The sequence below is a fragment of the Herpailurus yagouaroundi genome, unplaced genomic scaffold, assembly GCF_014898765.1.
Source record: "Herpailurus yagouaroundi ecotype Mexico unplaced genomic scaffold, PumYag 188, whole genome shotgun sequence".
NCBI classification, from domain to species: domain Eukaryota; kingdom Metazoa; phylum Chordata; class Mammalia; order Carnivora; family Felidae; genus Herpailurus; species Herpailurus yagouaroundi.
In genome coordinates this window covers 22,661,677-22,680,269 of record NW_024412419.1, presented here as the reverse complement: position 1 = coordinate 22,680,269, position 18,593 = coordinate 22,661,677, and the positions used below count along the sequence as shown (strand labels likewise).

The 18,593-nt window shown below is 42.4% G+C and overlaps 2 protein-coding genes and 1 long non-coding RNA gene across 15 annotated transcripts in view; 1 reads left to right on the top strand and 2 right to left on the bottom strand.

Annotated features, from left to right (window-relative positions):
• BABAM2 (BRISC and BRCA1 A complex member 2) overlaps positions 1–5,947 on the bottom strand; it is a 405,089-nt gene extending 399,142 nt beyond the window's left edge. For 4 of the 5 annotated variants that reach the window (XM_040496371.1, XM_040496369.1, XM_040496373.1 and 1 more), the window contains exon 1: positions 2,134–2,246. The gene's annotated coding sequence lies outside the window, so the exon portion shown is untranslated. Of the gene's footprint in view, positions 1–2,133; positions 2,247–5,922 lie in introns of those variants that run through there. The other variant, XM_040496370.1, reaches the window with a different exon arrangement.
• Positions 2,342–18,593, top strand: part of RBKS (ribokinase) — a 101,951-nt gene continuing 85,699 nt past the window's right edge. Inside the window, exon 1 of one of the 5 annotated variants that reach the window (XM_040496374.1) lies at positions 2,342–2,719. In XM_040496374.1, coding sequence (XP_040352308.1) covers positions 2,631–2,719 — 89 coding nt within the window. In that variant the 5' untranslated portion in view covers positions 2,342–2,630. The remainder of the gene's footprint in view (positions 2,720–18,593) is intronic. The other 4 variants (XM_040496376.1, XM_040496377.1, XM_040496378.1 and 1 more) reach the window with 4 other exon arrangements.
• Positions 6,991–18,593, bottom strand: part of LOC121044284 (uncharacterized) — a 75,391-nt gene continuing 63,788 nt past the window's right edge. For all 5 annotated transcript variants that reach the window (XR_005797225.1, XR_005797224.1, XR_005797228.1 and 2 more), the window contains one exon: positions 6,991–7,214. This is a non-coding gene — a long non-coding RNA (uncharacterized LOC121044284). The remainder of the gene's footprint in view (positions 7,215–18,593) is intronic.

Genomic DNA, 18,593 nt, shown 5'->3' with positions numbered 1-18,593 from the left:
CTTCAGATGGTAATAAAGGGAAGGACTGCAGTGATCTTTCAAAAAATAGTAACATGGTGACCTTAATTTAGCGATGACACCCAGAAGTACCTTTGAGACAGTAAAGGCTTTATACTTCTGTACTCAAATCATCCTTTCTGCAAATATAAAACAAGCTCCGCTACCAGCCACTTATGGGTGGGAGATGACCTCCCTCCACCATTTCAATGTCCCCACGAAGTAGGAATAAACATCTAACGCACTCTATTTTCAACCATAAAAATCATGTTGTACATTTTTATAACACTACTACTTGTAAGGAGCTTCCAAATACATTATTACAGTTGATCTTCACAATCCTGGGCAGGAAGGCAGGTATTAGAATCCCCACTCTGCAGGTGACAGGAATAATTTCTGTGATTTGTCCTTGAACAGTCTACTAACCCGTATTATCATCTTGACACTTAATTTTTTTCCTATTTTGCAACATTTCCACTGTTACTTCTACCCACTGATGTCACAGTTCTTGAAAGGATGCTTATCTAGATCATATGCAAAGCAAAGAAATACTCATCTGGAAAAAAAGCAAAAGGATCTCACCTACATTACAAAATTATTCTTCCATGCTTTTCCCCATAATACCTATCATTATTTTACCTCTCATTTCTATGAAAAATGGAAACAATCAGCACATGCTGAAAACTCTGCTGAGCATCAGGCACTATATTACCCACCACTATGTAATCTCATTTACCGCCCCACAACAACCCTGTTTCCTGATTATTATTCGAAAACTAAGGCTCAGCAAGACTAAGTAACTTGTCCAAAGTTACAAACCTAGCAAGCATAAAGATCAGAATTCAAATCCAGATCTCCCTCAAAGTCACTATACCCAATCTCCCCTCAAATAACAATGTACAATTGCAATCACCAAGAGAAAAGCATCAGAGCTATTTAAGTATACACCTTAAAAAATCTGAACAGACAAAAAAGTCACGAATTTGAACTAATGGTTGCTTGACAACTAGAAACAGGTTTGACTACAGGCTGGTCAGCTGTGGAAGATGGCCTGAGTCATCTACTAGTCAAATCCTACAGGGAACAAACCTACACCAGAAGCCAAACTATACTTAAGGTGACAACAATGCATCCCAATTCAGCAACTGTCATGACCTCAGACTAATACCTGAAGGAATGAATTTGTTTCAGAACAGTTACAATGCCACTTTTTTTTTTTGACAGTGCAAGATTTCCTGCAGCATTAAAATCTGTTTCAACCGTAGGTGTAGTGACTTCTCTAAGAAGGGAAATAAACACTCCAAAACCAGACGTCACCAAAGAGCCAAAGATGATGGTTCTTTGGTGTGATCCTTTTGAGCCAGGAGCATGGATGGGGAATAATCCCCAATATGAGCTTTTTCACATCATAGTCTCATAATAGATCCCAGGTAGGCAAAAAATTTACAGTGGCCAGCCTCCTCTGAACGCTAGTTGTGCAATGTGTATTTCCTGATGTTGACGTATTACAGGAGGAAAATGCAGCAATACAATTTTTACAGGGCCTGCTGCCCAAAATAGGGTCACACAAGGTCCTCCGATGGGCAGGCTGTAGACTACAAAGACGTCTAAAGCACCGTCCAGTATCTCGCAATTAAGATGGGATGACAAACACGGAAACATGTGCCCTGCTGACGTCATGGAACGGAAAGGGGTGGCGTCCTGCTGCGTCACCTCAACGTCATACAGCGCACGAGGGAAGTTAAGTGGGGAAGCAATTTGTCCAGGGGCAACATTCAAGAAAAACAAGTCGGCTCAGACCCAAAGAATGACCACCCCATTCTAGGGGCCATCTAAAAAGGGATACTCTCCCTCTCCCAAACTGTATGATCCCCTCACCAGGCCGGCAGGAGGAAGGAGTCTGAGTTTAATGAGGGACCAAGGGGCGGGCTAAATATGCAAAAAGAGCAGCCTCTGGCCTTGGGGGCGCGTTCTTGCGGGGACCAGCGTGATAGGGATGAGCAGGGCATCTTTTAGAACGGGGGGCCTTCTCTACAGGAAGAGGCCGCGAGCCCCGGGCATGCTTAAACCACGGTCCTCAGCGCCACCTGTGCGACTCGGGATCCAACCTCCCCGCACCAGCCCCAGTCCAGGTACCTGGAACTTAGTCCGATCGGTAACCGGCGACTACGTGGGGTACAGGTTACCCGAGCGCGCCCCCGACTGACGCACCGACCTGCGCGCGCACCGCGGGCCGGATGCGTGCGCGCCCCCGGACGTCCCGCCCCGCCCCCTCTGCCGCCCGCGAGCCGGGAGGCGTGCGCGCCCCCGGACGCACCGAGCCGGGCACTCGGAAAGGCGTCCCCGCGGTGCCTGAAAGGTCTTTACTCCGCGCGGGCCTCGTGGGTGGCGAGTGGCGTGGAGTCTGGAACTATCAGAAGCGCCCTGTTACGAGAGGCGGTGCAGGGAGACCATCCCGGAAAGAACGGAGGGCAGATGGGGGGCTGGGGTTATTTCGGGCAGTCAGGTGGGCGACCCGCAGGGGCGTCTGGAAGGCCCGCGTCGTTAGGGAGCGTAGGAGCGGCGTTTCTGGTTACGGGGTCGGACAAAGGGCAAAGGTCAGCCTCCTGGTTGGAGAGCACCTCCTTTTTGCCATGGCGGCGTCTGGGGAACCCGGCCGGCAGTGGCAGGAGGAGGTGGCGGCGGTGGTAGTGGTGGGTTCCTGCATGACCGACCTGGTCAGGTTAGTCCGGCTCAGGACACCGAGTCTGAGGTCGCGGGAGGGGGCGGACCGTGCGTGGCACAGGGGCTTTGGCGATCGTGTTCGCTTTTGGAGTGAGCTACAGGTTTCCCCAGCCCGCAGCCTGCCTTCCTGACGCTGAAGAGGCAGAATTTGAGTTTGTAAAGGTAACTCTTAGGTCGGGGAACATAGAGGCCAGGACGTAATGAAATCTCTTACTGTTACTTTAGAGCTGCTCCTGTTTTCTTGACCAGGCTGCTGAACCTGTCCCCTGCCTAGTCTAAGTAATGGTTAAGTCATTTTATCTCTCAGATCGTGCCTATCTCGCAGGGTTTTTGTAAGGACTAGGTGAAGGAAAGTCTTTTCTGTACAGTGACATTAACCAGGTTGGATATTATTCGCCTGAACTTGAATGAGTGGAGCAGAGAGGTCAAAAGTCCATCAGTCACCTTTCACCGTATTGATCGTTGGCATTCCTGCAGTTCATATTGACACCTTGCCTTTTAGTATTATTTGTGTCAGTATATAGGTTACCTTACGATAGCCCAAATGGGAACCAAAAACCTACAAACACAGTGTTTACAACCATTTAAAAAAACAATGATCAGATCATGAAAATATGCTGAATGAAAATAGGATGGAGAGAGCCTTCTAATTTTTCATTATTTGAAATGAAAATGGCGGAGTACCTGGTTGGTTTATTGCTTAGAGCACGCTACTCTTGATCTTGGGGTTGTGGGTTCAAGTTCACCTTGGGCGTAGAGCCTACTCAAAGAAAGGAAGGAAGGAAGGAAGAAAGAAAAAAAATCCAACCTCTGATTATTAAAAACACTACATGTTCATTGTTTTTAAAAAAGCAGATAGCCCAAGAATATCCTCCAATTCAGATTGCTCCCATTTAACATTTTTGTGAATAGCTTTTCAGGTATGATATTTTTTACATTATAAAGATCAAAAATGGTCACGCATACAACAGTAAGACCTCATCTGTCCTGCAACCTTCCTTTTCCAGACAATAGCAGAGAGCCTGAAAATTAACAGAAAGGCCTTGAGACAATCAAAAGAAGTCACCAAATCTCTGCACAACCTGTGTTTTGCTTAGAAAATAGTTCTAGGGTCTTTACATAACCAATTTAGTCTTACACTGCTTAAAATGTTTATAAACTAGGTCATCAAATTTCCAGACCAAGAGTAGAAAGGGGGAGAGACTGCTAGGGGCAGATGTAGTGATTGCCAAAAACCATACTTTTATTTTATGTTGTTGTTTGTTTATTTTGAGAGAGAGAGAGTACAGGAAGGGCAGAGAGGGGGAGAGAATCCCAAGCAGGCTCTGCACCATCAGTGCAGAGCCTGATGTGGGGCTTGAGCTCCCGAATGGTGAGATCATGACCAGCCAAAACCAAGAGTCAGATGCTTAACTGAATCAGCCACCCGGGGGCCCCCCAAAACCAATACTTTTATAGGTGCAGTAGCAGAAGAGTAAGAAAGCTAAACAATTTTCCCATGCACTCGACCTGAATAAATGTCAGGGTTAAAATTCAGAGCCACTTTCTTCTTGAACTAAGAGTTTTCTGTGAAGCTTGACCATCAGATATTAAAGATAATTATACTTTATAAAATGAGGGCTCTTCATACTTTGGAGAGGGGGGAGTGTCAAAGGCACCTGTCATCTCATGTTAGCCTCCGTCAGGATTTTAAAATCTTTTTTAAGTGCTAGAAGAATTTAGAGATTATTTATCCCCGCGCTTCAGTTCATAAAAGAGTAAAGTGAGGTCCAGAGAAGAAACTGTTATGTGGTGTATAACTTTTCTAATTTCTCTCATCATTTTCTTTCCTTTATAAAATAACCAGGTTTCTACCCTTCCCATGAATCACTAGTAAAAATTTTATTCCCTTAGAGACTATTCTCATGACTTTTCTGCAAACTTTTTATGGTTTCTGATTACTCCTGCCTCTGAAGATCTTTACAAAATACCTGAGTATAGAATTTTCATTTAAACCCTGCATCTGTGATAACTTGGCTCCAACTTTGCTAGTTATGGTACTTATCATGATTGTGTTAGTTCCTATGGCTGCTGTAACAAATTAACAAACTTAGTGGTTTAAATAATACAAATGTAATACAGTTCTCCAAGTCAGAAGTCTGACACAGATCTCACTGAGCTAAAATCCAGGTGTCTGTAGGGCTGCGTTCCTGGAGGCCCTAAGGGAAATCTGTTTTCTTGCGTTTTCCAGCTTCTAGAGGCTGCCCACATTCCTTGGCTCATGGCCCCTTCCAACATCTTCAAAGCAAGCAATGGTCAGTCAAGTCTTTCTCACATGGCATCACTCTGAGGCTTACTTTCTGCCTTCCTCTTCTACATTGTAAGAACCCTTGTGATTATAGTGAGCCCAGATGGATAATTCTGGATAATGTCCTTATTTTAAGTTAGCTTATCAGGAACCTTAATTTCCCTTGCCACATAACATTCACAAGTTTCAGGGTTTAGGATGTGAATGCCTTTGGGGTAAGGTGGGAGGGGAACCGGGGGGGGGGGGGGCCACATTATTCTGTCTACCACATTGATTAAGCTTAAAGTCAAAAAATCTTATAATAGAGCTTGGGGAATCATTGAAGCCCGTCAGTCCATCCTCCACATTTAACAGGTGAGGTAACTAAGCTTCGAGGACTCACCGCAACTCACATAGCCAGTTAGTGGCACAGTGAAAGCTGGAACCCATGTTTCCCAAGCTTTATCCTTCCATTGTATCATTCTGCCTGTAATTCTGGCTGATATTGATAGCCCTTTCCATCTGCAGTTCACTCGAAGGCTTGTAGTCTCTGCATTCATTGTTTACTTTGTAAGCGGGTGAAGAACAACCAAGGATTTTTAATTTTCGGGCCTAAAGATAGTACCTTCATGACAGTTCCTTACTTGATGTCTTAGTTTAACTGGAGCCAACCCAGACACCTGTGCGTATACCGTAGAATCACTTCGGAAATAAGACTCCTTCAGTAACTAATCCCTCTTGGACGGCATCCAAGTCCAACTCACTTTGTATATTACATTACTGTGTGCCAGACACTGCTAATTCAATCAATGAGCCACTTTTTTTTTCATGTCTAATTTCAGTTTGCTATGAATAGTAAGCTCTGTGTACTAATAATTTTAAAATATCATTAGCTCATCCAACATGGTAAACAATGAACATTATTTAATACCCACCTATGTGTATCATTATTCTCTTCTTGAACAGTCATCTCTGAAGTTCCACAATGCAAAGTTAAGAGATATCAAGCTTGTCCTTGTGGAAAATTAAGTCAGAGTTTCTCCAAAGACAGATTTCCATGAAAACCCAGTAACAAATGAATGATTTTAGTCATTAAGCTTAGAGATCTTCGTTAATCATGCTTTCTCACTAATAACCTTTATTTCTTATTACATGAATCACCCATTTTTTAAATTGTGCATTCAACAAATACTTCCTGACTTTATACTAAGCCAGGTATTTCCCTAAGTGCAGAGGATGCAGGGATGAAAAACACAGCCAAAAACCCCTGCCTTGTGGAGCTTACATTCTTTTTTTTAAGTAGGCCCCACAGTCCATCAGTCCATCAGCCAATGTGGGGCTTGAACTCACAACCCCGAAATTAAGAGTTACATGTTCTACTGACTAACCCAGCCGTGTGCCCCTCATGGAGCTTACATTCCAATGAAAAAGACAGTATCAATAGAAATAAGTAAAATGCATAGTATGTTAGGTAAATGCTAAGGAGGAAAATAAAGCATGAAAGGGAGATGGAAGTAGTAATTATTCTAGACCATTGCCCACAGAAAGCCTCACTGAGGAGGTGATTTTGAGTCAAAACCTAGAGGAAAGGAAGCAAGCCATACAGATACTCAGGGGAAGAGCATATGCAAAGGTCCTGAGGTGGGAGCATGCCTCTTATGATCAGTGACCAACAACGAGTCCAGTGTGGCTGAAGAAGGAAAAACAGGAGGGGAGAGGGCAATTAATGATTAAAGGATGTTGGGTCATACCCTGAATAAGATGAAAAGCCACTGGAGGATGAGCAGAGAGATGACCTAATATGATTTGCATTTTAATATCATCACTATGGAGACTGTGTGAGAATAAACCAAAGGAAGGCAAGGGCAGAAAAGAGGAGACCAGTTCAGAGTCAGAAGAATCCTGGTGAGAAATGATGGTAGCTTGAAAGCAGTGCCAATGGGAAGAAATGAGCATCTTTTGATTATATTTTGAAGGCAGAGCTGACAGGATTTGCTGAGGACTAGAGATAGGTCAAGGATTATTCCCAGGTTCTGTGGCCTTTGCAAGTAGAAAGGGAAGCTGACCTTTGCCGAGATACAGAAGATTGTGAGCAGAGCCAACTGGGTACGGAGAGGGCAGTATCTGGAGCTCAGGGTGGACGTGTGAGATTCGAGGTGCCTGTTAGACATCCAACTGAGACTGTCAAGACAGATACAGGAGTTTGGAGTTCAGAGGATAGGTCCAGCTGGAAATATAAATTTGAGAGTCATCAGTGTATTGATGATATTTGAGGCCATGAGGCAGGATGAGATCACTGAGGGTCTGAGCTCCGAGGGCACTCAAACATGTAGAGCATACATTTTTTTACATAATTTATCTCCTGTCTCCCAGTCTCCCCGTACCCCTAAAACTTGCTTTGAGACAAGTTGAATACAAACCCATGTTTACATTTCCATGGCAATAGACTATGATGTCAACTAAAACCCTATGTTATCCTTTTACATGCTCCAATTAAAGGCGATGGCTTGAGAGATAAGGCTCATGTTCAACCAAGCATCTAAATTTAATCCTTGGCAAGTCAGGAAATGATTGCTTAATTCTCAAAAGATTTTAATTGGATGGCAGAATAAGTGAATTTAGAAGCTTTTTGATCCAAAGTGGATGAAACGTTGGACATGTATTACTTAGGGGAAAAAAAAAAAAGCCAAAAATGTATGCCATACCTAGAAAAGGTTACACGTGTTTAACGTATTACAGTAACCTCTAACCTGCATTCCCCCCAGAAGCCTCTTGACTGTCATGTTTAGAACAGAAAACTCTCTTGTGCATCACATTTTCAGTAAAGTAAAAGCCTGAGGAATACCCTGCATGTCCAATGTTAAAGCAATAGAATATCCTTTATTATTCCTTCTGCTCCTTAAATTGGTCTTGAAAGTTGCTTATTAGTTACCAACTTTAAAGTTAGTATTTTGGTAAATGTTTCTGTCAACCAAATTCCCTAACATCAAAATAAATCTTTCATCGGAAATTTGCTAATTCTGGTCCCTTCGAGGAAAACATGTATTAAAAAGTAAATTACATATGACAAAGCAAGCCCACCTCCCATGTGGTATTACCAAGAAGTCCCTTTAGTCATCCGTTCCTTTGTCAGCTCTTCATGCCCTAGTGTCTGTATTCTAGGGAAAGGAAGGTCGGGCAGGCTTCATGACGAATGTTGCTCCGGAAGTTTGGTCACTTGTGTACAGCATTCAAAGACTGAGACTGTGCTAAGTGCTAAGGATACTGCAATTAGTAAAACATGGTCATTGCTCCTGAAGGCAGACACAAAGATCGATCACTGTAGTGTGATGTGGTTAAGTGCCCGCAGCTTCTACAGGAGCAGAGGGAAAAGCGCCTGGATGGGATGCCTCCTGAGCCAAGTTTTAGAAAATACGCAGGAGCGCCTGGGTGGCTCAGTCAGTTAAGCGTCCAGCTTTTGATTGCAGCTCAGATCATAATCTCACGATTTGTGAGACGGAACCGTCATCGGGCTCTGCGCTGACAGCCCAGAGCCTGGTTGGGAGTCACTCTCTCCTCTGCCCTTCCCCCACTCGCGCACAGACACATGTGTTTTCTCTCTGAAAATAAACTTTAAAAAAAAGAAAAGAAGCAGGTTCTAACCCAGCAAAAAAGAGGAAAGGATTAAGTACATTCTGGCCAGCTGGGATAACACACAGAAGTCAAGTCACAGATGTGGGTATATGTGGGTGTGCTGAGGACAGCGGCTACTGGGCTATGAAGAGTCACATGTAAGATGTTGATGTAGGGGCGCCTGGGTGGCTCAGTTGACTAAGTGTCTGACTTGGGCTCAGGCCATCTCATGGTTCATGAGTTCAAGCCCCACATTGGGCTGTCTGATGTCAGCACAGAGCCTGCTTGGGATTCTCCCCTTCTCTCTCTGCCCCTTCCCCACTGTCTCTCTCTCGCACGCAGAATAAATAAACTTAAAAAAAAAAAAACAAAGATGAAAGGACTCATCAGCCATGCTAAAGTGCTAGGGTTTTTATCTGTAGGCCCTGGGAACTAGCAAAGGGCCCAAAGGACAGGAACAACATGGTCAGATTTGTCTTCCTATAGCTCACTTGCTGCCAAAGGGAGGATAATGCCTATTCTAACCTAGCTCACAAATGTATTGTGAAGTTCGAGCATAATCCATTCTTTTTTTTTAATTTTTTTTCAACGTTTTTTATTTATTTTGGGGACAGAGAGAGACAGAGCATGAACGGAGGAGGGGCAGAGAGAGAGGGAGACACAGAATCGGAAACAGGCTCCAGGCTCCGAGCCATCAGCCCAGAGCCTGACGCGGGGCTCGAACTCCCGGACCGCGAGATCGTGACCTGGCTGAAGTCGGACGCTTAACCGACTGCGCCACCCAGGCGCCCCAAGCATAATCCATTCTTGATTATTCACGATGATGGGAATGTGGGAGAAGCATGAGCACCAAAACCCAAAAATAGTAGATAAGTTAAAATTTTTAATAATTGATTCCAGAATACATTTTTTTTTGTGCGCTGATTTATCTTTCTAATTATATTTCGCTTAGGATAAAATTAATTCCATTTGTATTCCTTTAACCTACACCAGCAGATGGCAGGAAGAAGTAGCCTGGATAATTACAATGTGGTGACAGAAGTCATTTTGAAATTTAAAGTTTACTATAACTAATTGGCAAAATAGAAAACAAAATACCGGTTGTGTAGTTATTTATCACTATTCATACTTTGCTTGTCTTCTTCAGTGAAGTAAAATGTTTTCCATCAGGAACTCTGATAAACGCTTTAGCTTCGCCAGTTCCTTTTCTGCTGTGTTGTTCCGCATCCTGCTTTTCCTACATACCTTACACCGTCCTATAGTTGTCCCGTCCCCACTAATCCCCCATCCACACACATAGTTCTCCTGCCCTCTCCTCTCACAGGTTCTAGCTCCAGGATTAGGTCTTTCTGTACCTCTCTAGCCAAGCTTCTATTCTCTCTCCAGAACTTTGCTCACCCGGGAGTAAGGAGGTCTGTGTGTAATTGTCCAAAAAGACTAGTTGACATCAGATGGCATTTTAATTTTTAAATAATGTTTTTATGGGGCGCCTGGGTGATGCAGTCGGTTAAGCGTCCGACTTCAGCCAGGTCACGATCTCGCGGTCCGTGAGTTTGAGCCCCGGGTCAGGCTCTGGGCTGATGGCTCGGAGCCTGGAGCCTGTTTCCGATTCTGTGTCTCCCTCTCTCTCTGCCCCTCCCCCGTTCATGCTCTGTCTTTCTCTGTCCCAAAAATAAACGTTGAAAAAAAATTTTTTTTAAATAAATAAATAATGTTTTTACTGTTTCACTTGTTAGCCTCTCCCAGTGCCGTCTGTACTCAGTCTTCAATCCAGTATTGGAGGGATGGAAGAGGATGTGGCCCCTTATTGTTTCCTTTATTCTGACCAGATTCCTGTTTAATAACTAGTTTACTTTTCTCCTTGGGCTACACTCATACACAGCACTTTTGCTCTGCTCTCACCTCATTGTAAGATTTATATACAGAGGCATCTGTCATCCCAGCTATTTCTAGAAGTGTCTTTTAAGGTATAGATCATTCATTCAAAAATATTTACTTGTGACCATGATGGAGTAACTAGTACCAGACTTAACCTTCCCACCATAAATAACTAGAAAATGGGGTATATAAGGGACAAGATCTATGAAGCAGCTGGATATTGGACAGCAGGCATGTTATCCAGAAGAGAAAGGAAACAAACAGGTGAGTCCTGGAGGCACATTACTGACCATGGCACAGAGAGAAGAAACCTGGGGAAAGCATGGCAAATATCAGTGAGGTGAGAAAATGGATTTCATAGTTTAGGGAGACTAAGGTAGCTAGAATTTGAGGGAACATGCACTAGAGAGGAAGGAGCTAATCAGGGAAAGGTCCAGAAATCTGCATAGGAGTCCCCTTGAGTCTAAATACTAAATGGACATACATAGAAACCACAAAGCCAGGCCACTACTGGAGAGCTCTAAGCTGAACATTTCCCAGGTATCACATTCTATTCAGCCAGAAACATTATTGAACCCCTGGAGCATTCAGTAGAGATCCCAGAAGGACCACAACTTAAGGGGTAAACGTGCCCTAAAGTAAAGGCTACTCTAAACTCTTCCTAATAAATCACAAAAACAATCCTTAAAGGATCAAACAGATCCACAAATTATTTAGATGCCCAAAAAAAAAGTTCAACCCTTTGGAAAAATACAACAGAATTAAGACACTCAACAGTGTAACCTTTGAAATATTCAGCCTCCAATCAAAAATCAATAGTCATGCAAAGAATCAAGAAAATGTAATCCATAACCAAGGGGGGAAAAATCAATCAAAATTGACCTGCAGAAATGGCAGGGATGGTGGAATTAGCAGAAAGGGATTTTAAAAGAACCATTATAAAATGCTCAGTGATTTAAAGAAAAACACGAATACAGTGAGGAGAAAAGTGGAAGATATATAAAAGAACCAAATAGAAGTTTAAGAAATGAAAAATTCTTTTGATGGGCTTATCAGCAGAGTAGACCTTACAAAAGGATCAGTATACTTGAAGATAGTAAGAGATAGCATCTCAACTGAAGCATAGAGAAGAAAATGACCAAAATGCACAGAGCCTTTGTGATTTGAGACAAGGAATCTGTCATTTGTGTAATTGGAGTCTAAGAGTAAGAGTGGGTGAGGCACAAAACAATATTTGAAGACATAATGGCTGAATTTTTTTCAAATTTCATGAAAATTATAAATATATAGATCTAAGAATTTCAATGAACCCCAAGCAGGATAAGCATACTGTAAACAACAAAGCACATTGTAATCATATTCCTGCAGACCAATTAGAAACTCTTAAAAGTCTCCGAAACAGACATTACATATGTAAGGGGACAAAGATTGAATGCAGACTTCTTGTCAGAAACAATGCAAGCCACAAAAAAAAACAAAAAAACAAAAAAAAAACTCTAAAGTGCTTCAAAAATAATCTACATAGAATTCTGTATCTTTCCAATATGAAGGGGAAATAAAGACAGAAAAACAATAGCTGAGAGAACTTATCACCAGAAACTCACACTGCAATAAGTATTGAAGTTCTTTAGGTGGAACCAGAATGATACTAGATGGAAACTCAGATCTACCCAAAGGAATGAAGAGCCCAGAAATGGCAAATACAAAGACTTACTTCTATTTCTTAATTTCTTTAAAGGCAATTGATAGTTTAAGCAAAAATAACAGTACTGTAAGGTTTGTATAATATAGAAGTAAAATATGTAACAATAATAGCACAAAGGATAGGAAGAGAAATGAAAAAATACAATCGTAAAGTAAATTACACTCGTAAGTAAAGTGGTATAATAATGTTTGAAAATAAGCTGTGATAAGTTAAAAGATGCTCATTGTCACTTTTAAAAACAGAAAAAAGGGGGGGTGGGGGGGCTCCTGGCTGGCCCAAGTGGTAGAGAGCATGCAACTCCTAAGCATCTCAGAGTTGTAAGTTTGAGCCCCACGTTGGGTGTAAAGATTACTTTAAAATCTTTTAAAAAATAGACAAAATGCTTCTACTTCATACTCACACATCGGTAGTGAGTATGAAGTAGAATACAGTTAATCCAAAACAAGATAGGGAAAGAGGAAAGAAATTAATGAGTATTATAATGTCAGATAGTGATACTGATCTGAAGAAAATCATTGGAAATCAATGCTCCATAAATGTTCTCACGCCTCTGCGTGATCGGGACTTTCTGAGCAAAGCTCTCTAGCGCCAGGATTAAAGAATGTTTGAATGGCAAACAAACCTTGCAAGTCCGAGACCTCTGGAGAGATTTAGGGACTTCTCCCTTGGACACATTTATTTACATTCTGGGGACTGTAAATCTAGAGACCTCCCTGCTCCCCCTGTGAGGATCCATTTACGTTACAATGCAAAGGTCACTAGGTCGTGTTTTCTCCCTCTCCCCCTCCCCCACCCCAGGGGGGAGGAGGGACAGCAGCTGTATGGGCTCCTATATAGACTCCCAATAATTCGTCATTTGGAAGTTCCTCTCGTGTCACCCTGGGGGAGATTGGGACACGGAGAACTAATGTAATTGTGAGTAATTAAAAAGCTGGGTCTCTGATCCAGGAACATAGTATTCTTTGTCAGAATGAATATGTACTTAACAAAAATTGGGAATGGGGACATCTCCTGTAAGGTGGTGTGGGAAGACCTCTCTGAGGAGGAAACATCTGAGCAGAGATGGGAAGGAAGGAAGCCACACAAGACCAGAACACAGGAGACCATACTCTCTTCATTGGTTCCCCTAGTACCTGGCACACTTTGTCACACGTCAGCAAAATTTAAATAAATAAGGTTCAAGAATATGACATTCTGGAAGGCTGGCCACTTGTGGCCAATATTCTTCATATGTATCCTATATGTTCAAGAATAGTTACATCTTCAGGCAAAACTACTTTTTAGCCACAGACTGGTTTACCAGGAAAAGATAGGATTAGTAGCCAAAATCAGTTTAAAAAAAAAAAAAACCGTTTCAAGCATAATTCAGCTTTCATTCCCTTAAATGAGCCCTTTGTCTGCAAATTTAGGGTTGGGAACCACATAATGAAGTTTTAGTTGGGAGGCTAAGTTCTTTTTACAGAGCTGGAAAGAGATATCACTAAGTTGGTTTGGAAATGACTCTCATTTCTGTAAATGTGACCCACACAAATGCTGAGAAGAACAGATACGGTTGAAGAATACAGGCAGTAGGAATAATAAATCATGAATTTTAATTGGGCAATAATAGTACAATTCCCCATTATAGGGATAGAGGCATCCAGTGTGTCAGAAGCTTGCAGCCAAAAGACGAAAGGATGGAACGAAAAAAGCCAAAAAGCGACATATTCCTTGACTTTTGGCTGGAGCCCGGCTAGGGTGACCTCTTTGGTCAAAAGACTTCTCATCCCTGTTTCACTAGGTCATTCCTTCCCTTGGTATGAATCATCTCTGAGAATCTAACAAACACATCACTGTCAAGAAGCTAAAAGCAATTGATTAGTTGTTCTGATAACACCTGTCAGTGAAATAACTCAGAGCACAAAACCCAGGCATTTAAGGAGTTGACAAGTATTATTAAACCTGTTTTGCAAGAGAAGAAGCCGGTTCAAAGAGGGAAAAGCTGTCAAAGGTAATACATCAGTAAGCGGCTCAGGCCTGCTGCCTTGCACAACGAGGCTCTAACCTCATGGCCTCTCAAGGCCCAGAAGACTGAGGGGCCATCTCTGAACAGTTAGCAGTGTTTTCTCCTGTGCAACTTTAAAATGTGACATTTTTAAAGCTACTAATTTGTTTTAAATTCAAATATATTTCTTATGACTGGTTTTCTCTGTTTGGGTTTTCTCCCCCATTCAGAAATACACCGTTCTTAATTTTTAAATGGTAGCAATGGTGTATTAACTACCAGTACTGCTCCCTCTTTAGTTTCCTTTGAGCAATTTAATTTGTCTTTGGCGCCCTGCTAAACCTTAGGTTTGAATTGGGGCGAATCATAGCAATGCTTTCATCGAGGGGATGGTGCCTTGTGTAGATCCTTTCTTGAACCAGACCTTAATTTCATGATATTTCATAAGAGAGAGGAAAGCCTAATCCAAGGTAAATGAGGATTTATAATTCAGAAATGCTTCTGCCTATCGGCAACTGTAACTAACTTTCTAGTGCTTTCCACTCCAGTTCCTTTACCCTTAAAAAAATAAGCAGTAAACTGTCTTAGTCTGGGCACAAGACAAAGGCTTCAGTGCACATAAACTGTGCGGGTCTGTAATCCAGGGAGCAAGAAAAGCCTATACAAAGATACCTGATGTGTTCAAGTGGTCGCTCGATGCTGCGGGACAGCCTGGGGAACCATAACAAAGAAACAGAAACCCCTGGAATGGAAAGACTGGCATTGGGCAAGGCTCAGTTGGGCAGGTGGCACCCGCAAGAAGCCAGGGGGAGCCCAGGAAGAAGTGGTGGCAGGGATGCAGGGACGCCAGATGAATCTGAAGTAGTAATCAGTGGCCTCCCATAATGCACAGATATATTCTTGTTGCACATACCTCTCTGTTGAAGTATATAAAGTAAAACATGAACTTTTGCTCCCTCTCTCCACCCTTTTCATGGATGCTTGTCATTAACATTTCATTTTCTGCGCATTTACATATCCTGTAAGAACATGTACATACATCTTTTTATTTTAAAAAATCGTGAGTTGGGGAGGTCCCCTCTACTTGCTAGATGCTGCCCTGATTCATGAATCGCTTAATAAAGCCAATTTGATCTTAAAAAAACAAACATGAATCAGATCATACTAACCTCGTGCTCCGACAGGTTTTTGTTTGTTTGTTTTCACTCATGTATTACTTGCATCAGGGTTAGGTCTTACTACATTGTCAGGAAGTTGATTTTGTCCTGTAGAGGTATACTGGAAAATACCAATAGAACATTTGTTGAGGGGTGCCGGGGTGGCTCCGTCGATTGAGCTTCCGACTTCAGCTCAGGTCATGATCTCGCGGTTCATGAGTTCGAGCCCCGTGTCGGGCTTGGTGCTGACAGCTCGGATTCTGTGTCTCCTTTTCTCTCTGCCCATCCCCCGCTTGTGCTCTGTCTCTCAAAAATAAATAAATCTAAAAAAGATTTTTTTTTTAAATAGAACATTTGTTGAATGAATGCATGAATGAAGGAATGATACTATGAGTTCTAGTTACAGTTCCTGCTTAGAGGACAGGAGTGGCTGCTAATATTGGGAATGCAGTGGGCGAGGTCTGGTAGAACATGAAATTGTCATTGCCAGACAATTGAACAACCCTGCCGGTCTCCTTCCCTTTCATCAACACCTCCACGTCCGCAGTTCAGAAGTAAGAATGGATGCTACACAGGGGAGACAGAAAAGAGATGTAGGGGAGGAAAAATAGTTTTCCCTCTACCCTTCTCAGTTCTTGGCTGAGACCCCAGGAATAAAAGATTAACAGGAGAAAAACAAGTTTACTGGCCTGCATCCCCCAGGTATACATGGGAAATACCCAGAGGAAAATGAGTAACTCCCCAAGGCGATTAGGAATTCAAGATTCTTAATAGGAAAGGGGGAGGAAGGAAGGAGGCTTCTTAGGGGGAGAGCAAATGGCTTAGGAAAAACGAACTAGCCCTCAGTAGAACAAATAGATAAGACAACATTTGTGACAACGTTTATCTGGGTGTGATGTTGACTTCTAGCCTCCTCTCCTGTGACAGGAGTCCATCCTTGCTGGTGGATGAAACTCCTGGGGAGGGGATTCATGGCCATGGAGTCCTTTCGGGGGACTGGTCTGTAGGCAGATAAGGGCAGTTCAGAGAAAGCCTCTCCCTCCATTTGCTACTTTTCACGTGCCTACCGCTCAACATAATCAATATACCGAAGTGGCGTATTTGGGCAGCATGTCTTGTCCCCCAGTCGTATTTTGGGGTGGCATTTCCTGCCACCCTTCAGAGACAAGGGAAAACTCTTTTAAAAATTCACTAAGTCAAATATTTTATCAGCCCCATGCTAAGTGGCGAGCCCTCCGGATAAAATGGAGAACATGACAGACTTGGTCCTTGTCCTCACACAGGGAGAGTCCACAGTTAAAGGAAGAAAGAAAGAAGAGTAGGGCATAGATGCAGAAAGAGAAGGGTAGGGTTCCAAAGGAGTGAGAAATTTCAGTGATGGCTAAATTAGTACAGTGCTTGTGTTAATATAAGTTGTTTAGAAAGGAGTTTAAATCCCAGCCATCTGCTCTCACGTCAAACACATACACACTGTACCCCCGATTTCACTCCTCCGTCCCATATATATACATCCCAATAATCATCTGCTGATATATTTTTCATGATTTCCCACAGTCAATAATAAAAAAATATACCTGATTCAAACCAGTGAATTGTGACCCAGCTCTAACTATGAATATAGTGGAAATCATAAGTTTCTTTACCGACAGTCTTACTAATTAAGTTATTTGCCTGTTTTTAGCCACATTGGATATTTTTTTTCTTTTTGAGGTTGTTATGGATGTTGTTTGTAGCAGCATCAATAAGCCAAGAATTCACATACTCAGTCGCACAGATTACTCATCATTGCCTGTTCATAACAGAATCCTAAAATGTTTAAGATTTCTGATGCAAATCAAAATCTCATCATCACTTGTCATTGCTAAATTAAATGACAGGATAATAACATTACATTAAAACCATTTTTCTCTTGATTGAGTACCTTTTTCAGAAGTGAACCCTGTAGATGGATTTTTTTCACCAGTACTATAAATGCATTTAGAATAGGAGATAAAAATAGAATTGAAAGGGGAGGAGTGGAATAGAATGTTTTCAAATTATTGATGAGTCTCTTTTGAATCTCAAATAACCATATTTGACACTGCACTGCTTGGGAATGGAGTCATTTAGCCCAGTTTATTGAGATTTTTTAGAACCACATAAAGGAGGTGCACAGGTTGAACTTGGTCGTTCTCGACACAGTCACGTGTTCTTGGCATTAGCCATCAGTCATTCCATTGCAAACAGGCTGTTAGTGACCTGTAGGGATTGGCATTGTTCTGTTACTCTATAATTAGGAATGAGAACTGGTTTGAGAAAGATCACAGCCTAGGTGGGAAATGAATATAAATTGCAAATCTGCCAGGACAGAGTAGGTTCTCAATTGACTTGCTGTCGTGAACTGCTCTCTTGGCCTTTCTTTCCCATCGAAAGCTAATTAACCTTTTCGGTCACACCTGCCATCCTCCCATCTGGTCCGTCTAGCCCACCTCTCTGTGGCCACCCGGTCCTCATGCCACTGGTGCCCATCTTCTTCACTTGCCCTGATACCAAGGGCTCTTTCCATTCTCAAGTCTTCTGTCCTTCAAAGATTTGTTTCTTCACATTTTCCACTTTGATGTTAACGAAAATCATATCCTGGAGAAAACCTTTTACCCTGACTTTTTGTCTCCTTTAGTACTACCCTCATTAGGCAGTAACAGGTCAGTAAAAAAAATCCTCAGCTCTTGGAGAAGCCCCTAAAAATGCAGACGGAAACAAGATTGGCTAGGAGTTGACACTAGTTGAATCTGGGTGATGAGTGCATGGGGGTAGAGAAGTTAATATACTGTTTTCTCTAGTTTTGTATGTTTGAAATTTCCTATAGTAAAAATTTTAAACTAGGTTCTTTAGACTCCGTTTTTTGTTTGTTTTTTTTAATAGATGCTATTTTTGAGTCAGTACATGAAATGGGTGGTAAACAGGAGGGACTGGGGCTAACACCTGATCCTGTCACTGAAATGCCCCACTCCCACCCCACGTGCAAGGAAACAAGTGTGATTCCTTAGTGCCTAGAATTGAAACTTCCTCCTTCTCCGTAGGTCCTGAACATGGGTACCAGAATCCTGCTACACTTCCTACCTCTTGTTAAAGTGACCAGATCAATCTGTACAGAAACACACATTAACTTGGTCTCATTTATCAAGTCCCATGGTGAATTAAGGTCTGTGCTGGGGGCACGGAGGAGCAGGAATCTGAAGTTACCTCCCTCCAAAAGCTCCCCATCATGGAAAACAAAGGCACCTACGAACC